This window comes from Egretta garzetta, unplaced genomic scaffold (assembly GCF_000687185.1).
Source record: "Egretta garzetta isolate BGI_Z169 unplaced genomic scaffold, ASM68718v1 scaffold218, whole genome shotgun sequence".
Lineage (NCBI taxonomy): Eukaryota > Metazoa > Chordata > Aves > Pelecaniformes > Ardeidae > Egretta > Egretta garzetta.
This window is the reverse complement of record NW_009260618.1, coordinates 7,993-13,568: the sequence shown is the minus strand read 5'-3', so window position 1 is coordinate 13,568 and position 5,576 is coordinate 7,993. Positions and strand designations below refer to the sequence as shown.

General features: G+C 58.6%; 1 protein-coding gene across 1 annotated transcript in view; it reads right to left on the bottom strand.

Moving 5' to 3' along the window:
- The window catches only part of NCOA1 (nuclear receptor coactivator 1), a 7,177-nt gene extending 1,616 nt beyond the window's left edge, over positions 1 to 5,561 (bottom strand). The window contains exons 1-6 of the mRNA XM_035900723.1: positions 5,527 to 5,561; positions 5,232 to 5,333; positions 3,755 to 4,154; positions 2,836 to 3,010; positions 1,526 to 1,709; positions 5 to 307 (exon numbers count right to left, since the gene is read on the bottom strand). Of these exons, the coding sequence (XP_035756616.1) occupies positions 5 to 307; positions 1,526 to 1,709; positions 2,836 to 3,010; positions 3,755 to 4,154; positions 5,232 to 5,267 (1,098 nt within the window). The 5' untranslated portion in view covers positions 5,268 to 5,333; positions 5,527 to 5,561. The remainder of the gene's footprint in view (positions 1 to 4; positions 308 to 1,525; positions 1,710 to 2,835; positions 3,011 to 3,754; positions 4,155 to 5,231; positions 5,334 to 5,526) is intronic.
- Between the last annotated feature and the right edge of the window lie 15 nt (positions 5,562 to 5,576).

The following is a 5,576-nucleotide window of genomic DNA, read 5'->3' as shown; positions in this document are numbered from 1 at the left end:
TCACGGCAGCGGCGTAAGCTTTGATGCAAAGAGGGTTTGTGAGCGGCACCGACATCCCCAAGGGCTGGCCGTCACCCAGCGCTTCAACCCGACCCCGGCAGCCCTGGTGGAAACCAAGCGTGCCGAGCCGGGAGGGCCAGGGACGTTCAGCCTTTACGGGGGGAACCCGTCCAACTCCTCGGGGTACCTGAGATGTGCTTAGCAGTTTCTTACTGACCTGCGCCCCATCTGCTTCTGTTTTCAAAAGGTCAGTGGAGGAAAGCTGGTTGCAGTAAAGGCCCGCGGGTCTCAGCGCCGGGTCATTTACCTGTCAAAAGCAAGATCCAGGCTCAGCCGGGGCTCCTGGATGCTGGAGGGGCACTCGCCGCCCTCTCGAGCTGAGTTTGGGGGGATACAGGGACCGCAGATGGGGCAGAGCAGGGGAACCGACATCCTCCATGGGCTGTGGGGTTTTTGGGGGGGATCGGTGGGGGGCCCTGTTTCGCCTTTCTCCCCACCTTTGCCTTGGGTTGCTGGTGGCTCCGAGGGCATCACGCCCCCCCCAGGGAGCACGAAATGCCACCCAGCTGCTCAGCGAGAGGGGTAAAAGCCACCGGCTCAGCCCGTGCGCCGTGGCCAGCTCAAGGAAGGGACCAGCCTCCTCCTCTGCCGAGCCCTGCGGCTTTTCCCCAGGGAGGCTCCAAGCCCTGTCCCGCAACGCTCCCATGCAAAACCAACGAGCCAAGCGTGTCCTCTAGGAGCATAATGGCGCTGAGACAAACCCCGGCAGCTAAAAAAGCTGGAGGCAGCCCAGGGAGGATCTCACCAAAGGGCTGGGACAGCGGAAAGGGTCCTGTATCCAACTGTTCCCATTCCCCGTTTCCCAGCCCCAGCTTTCACAGCTCCCTGGGGATGCACGGCTACAAATGGACCTGTTGCCAGCCCGCTGCACAGGCTGGAGGTGCCAGAGATGCTCGGCACATCCCTGCACCCCCCCAAGGACACAGGGGACACCCCAGGGCACCAGTGGCCTTGGGCTCCAGCACAGTGGCAGTGCCAGGGGAGGCAGCCAGACCTTTGCTGCTTCCCCCACTTTGGGCACCAGTACCCCCAGGGCCGGAGAAGTGAACACTGAACCCCTGGGAGCTTGCTGACCATCCCAGGAGCGGGGAGACCTGATTACGGCCTTTCAGTACCTAAAGGGGGCCTATAGGAAAGAGGGGGAAAATCTTTTTAGTAGGGCCAGCTGGGACAGGACAAGGGGGGATGGCTTTAAACTAAACCAGGGTAAGTTTAGACTGGATCTAAGGAAGAAATGCTTTCCAGTGAGGGTGGTGAAACCCTGGTAGGGGTTGCCCAGAGAGGGGGTGGAGGCCCCATCCCTGGGAACATCCAAGGCCAGGTTGGCCGGGGCTGTGAGCAACCTGATGTGGTTCAAGGTGTCCCTGCTCCTGCGGGGGGGATGGGCTGGGTGGGCTCTGGGGGTCCCTTCCAACCCAAACCATTCTGTGATTCTATGATTCTCTGATGATGGCGCAGGACTGACCTGCTCCGAGCACATGGAGTTCATCCCGGGCATCTGCAGCGAGTTCATCTGCATCTGTCCGGCCATGGGGTTCATGTTCTGGACGTTGGTGTTTCCTCCCGCCATGGAGACGGTGATGCTCATGTTGTTGTACATGCCCTGCTGAGCAGGTGCCGGCTGACTCTGCCCCGCTTGGCTGAATACGCTGGGAGAGAGAAAAAAGCATTACCTGGGTGTACGTGGCAGTGGGAGGCACCTCGAGGTGTGTGCCGAGCCCCGGGGGTGGCCTGAGCCATGCTGAGGCGGTGCTGAGGGCCAGGGTTTGGGGGTGGGATGGCAGGGGTAGGGGAACGGTTGGGCTGGGGGAGCTTCAAGGGCTTTGCCAACCTAAACCAGTCTGTGATCCTATTCTATAAGGCTTAATGGGCACGGAGGCTGGGAGGAAGGAAGGTGGCCACCGTGGAGCATCCTCCCTCCGCTCCTGCTGTAGCAGGAGGCTCCTCGGTGTGATGGGGTAGAGCAGGAGAAACACCAGTGCCAAGAGAGGGATCACTGCAGGGCTTTGGGCTGGATTAAGGCTCAGTCAGATGGAAAGCCCTGGTCTACATGACACCAAGCTCTCCCCTTCATGCTCCTTCCAGTGCCCTCCTCGGCACCCGGCCGTCCCTACTTCTGCCGAGGCAGGAGGACAGCTCTCCATCAAAGCACCCCACCTCCACCGAGCTCCCATCTCACCCCCCCCCGCCCCGTAACTCCCTGCTCCTGGTTCCTTTTTGCCGCCGCGCGGAACAAAAGACACAAAGCACAGCATCTCCCAGGAGAGCTTTTGGCTGGTTTTTTCCTCTTCCCCCCGCCCCCATTTCTGGAGATCTGAAGCTCCAACCTGACTCATAAGTCTGGTGACTCTTCCCATTTGCTTCCCTACGTCAGAGCTGGACACGCCCGAAGAGGGCCACGCAGTGACCTGGGACTGCTGGTCTTGACTCAACTTATTGTCATGTTTCCTAAGCCCACTTTCACGAGACGTAATTAAACCACCCTAATTACAAGCCAAAGACCTGCATCGTGTCTTACTCGATGCACGTGCTCGTGCATTTAAATGCTGTGGGCTTCTGGCTGCCTCCGAGGCAAAGATGAGGATAGGGCTGATGGTGACTTCTGCGGGATGTCATGGTAGGAGGACACAGCCTGAGCTCAGCACGCATCCTCAGCCAGGTGTCACCTACAGGCACCTCCCACCACCCTACCAGGGGACCATCACCCCGCTGTCACCTTGCTGCCTTCTCCCTGTGTCACCCGTGTGCTCCAGGTTACCCCCCCCATGCTCTTACTTGCTGTTCCCCATGGCTCCTTGCTGCCAGGTCTTCATGTCAGGCGACTGGTAGCCCGGTGTTGGCGGAGCAGGTTGCAGCATGGGGCTTTGCGAAGGTGGGAGCTGGGGTGACATCAAGGGGCTGCTGGGGCTGAGTGACGGAGCAAAGGCGGGTTCGCTTTGCTGACCCATTCCTGGGGAAGGACAGAGGGCGTCAGCGGTGCCCAGACCCCCACCAGCAGCCCCAGTTCCCTCCTCCTCCCTTGCAACCAGAACCATCACGCTTGACTTTCGGTCTCAGCGTCTCTGATTTTCATTTCGAGCTGCTCTATCGCTCAACTGTAAATATTTCAGGGATGAAGAAGCAGGGAAACCCCCCCCCCCCCCAAGTGGTTTCCATCAGCAGGCGTTCCTCTTTAGCATCGCACCTGGCTGGAAAATAGCCAGGGTAATGATGAGATGATGCCGAAGGAGGTTCCTGCGGGGCTACCGCAGCCACACCACCGCTTTCTCTACTCCTCAGTGATGTCCACCTTGCCAAGACCCTGCACTGATGCTCATGCCAGGCATCTCAGCCAGAGTTTGGCTTTTTTCAGAGCTTATATATTGAAGGGAGAGCAATTTAGAGGACTGCCTTTGGAGTTCCATTTTCAAGGAAAGAATTAAGATAATTACTTTCAAGGAAAGAGTTAAAGTTGCCCAAATGGCATTTTTTTTTTTATTTTTTTTTTTGAGATTCAACCAGAAAAGGTCCCTTGGGAGGTGGAGCCCAGAGCCCAGACCAGTATGCAGGTTGGGTGAGATGGCCGGGGATGAAGCCCAGGGTGATGGGCGAGCAGAGCTGGGCTGCAGCACCCTCGGGGGTCTCAGCCCTGCCCTCCGCCTCCCCCCCCCCCCCGCCGGATGGCTTTCCAAGTGCAACCGGCTGCCTGGCGTACCTGATCCCGAATACTGAAAGATGTTCTGCTGCATCTGCGGGGTCATCCCAGCGCCGAACTGCCCTCCGACGCTGCCCATCATCCCCCTGTTCACCATGCTGCTGCGGTTAGCCAGCGCGGCCTCGGGGTTGGATGCCAACGGCGAGAAGGGGCTGGTGGAGGTGGGAGGGTTTCCCGGGGTCGTACCGTAATTTGGAGGGTAAGGGAACTGCTGGGGGGGTGCTTGGGGCAAGCGAGCGGCTCCGATCTGTACCGGGAGCCCGGCGGAGGGAGGGAGGTTGTTTCCGAAGCTTTGCTGTCTCATCAGGATGGCTCGCTGCTGCATGAGCTGCCGCTGCCGGTGCTGCTGGCTGTAGAGCTCGCGCTGGCGCTGGGCCAGCATCTGGGCGTTGAGGGGAGGCTGCGGGGAAGGAGGGGGGTGCCCCATTTATCACCGTTACCCTCCGGTTCTGGCAAACAGCTCAGAGACACCCCTACCCCACCCACTCTCCGGCACAAGAGCTGTGGGTGCTCCCCTTCCCCGCCTCGGGGTGCCTGTCCTTGCTTGGCAAGGAAAGCTGGAAAAACCCCAAAATGCTGTGACTTGGCCCGACGGCGCCACTGCAGGGCAGACAGGTTGGTGATATTAAAAGATGGGCCTCTGGACGTGCCGAATGGCAAAGCTCCACGAGCCGGAGCGTCCCCAAGCTGGGAAAAAAGGCTCTCGGTCACCTGGCTGCCACCGGCCACCCCTCTCCTCCGCGGGACCCTCACTGGGGATGCTCCCGCACGCCGGGATCCCCGACCTCCGCTCCTTCAGCTGCGAGCTGTTCAAAAAAAACCCCATCCCACGAGCTTTTCCGTCCGCCATGGGCTCCTTCCCCATATGGCTGAGCCAGATGTGTTGGAATTAATCACCTTAAAAAGCCTGACAAAGCCATCAGCGGCTGAAATCGGAGCTGCGATGGGAACCGTTTGGTCCCCTTCCCTATCACTAATGCTCCCCATGGCACATTAGGGACGTCACGCCGCTTCCCAAAAAGGCAAAGGCTTCTCCGAGAAGTGGAATAAAGTCACCAGAACTCGGCTACGCTTTCCAACTTCTCCTCGAACCCAGCAGATGTTTTGTTCACTTTATGAGAAGCCAAACAAGAATTTCAGGGCCTGGGGATTTGCAGGATCATTAAAAAGATTCAGTAGGTTCTGGTATTTAAAGAATGGCATCTCCTTCCTAAAGATCCTCCTCAATTAAAAGCGTTAGCACATTCTTCTCTAAGCAATAATGAAGGATTTATACCTTAAGCAGGTGGAGGAGCTGGAATAAGGATGAAGCAGAAAAGAAAAAAAACCCCAAACCCACAGCACCTCTCCACACGCGGGAGAGTTTTTCTCTCCCATTAATGAGAGAGAGGAGCGGGCCAGGCTGTGCTTACAGGGAGGGTGTGGGGATCCACCCCCAGTTTTTCCCAGCTGGAGGACTGTGCCGCATCCCCCTTACCTGCGGCGTGATCTGCTGCTGCATCCCCGCCCGCATGTTGATGCCCCCCGGGGAATTGGCTGCAAACTGGTTGAGGATCGCCTGCCGGTTTTGATGGATCAGCTGGAGAGGAGGAGGAGAAAAAAACAAAAACAAAAACAAAAACAAAAAAACAAAGGGAGACCTTCAAAACTCCGATGCAGGAGCTTCCCACCCGTCCGATCCCATCCGGCTGGGACACGTGGGCTGCAGGCAGGAGCGCGGGTCCCTCCGACCCCCTGCTCGTGGCCCTGGGATGCGGAGGGGGAAGAGTTACCTGCTGCTGCCCCTGCAGCCGCTGCTGCAGCTGGAGGCGCAGCGCGGTGG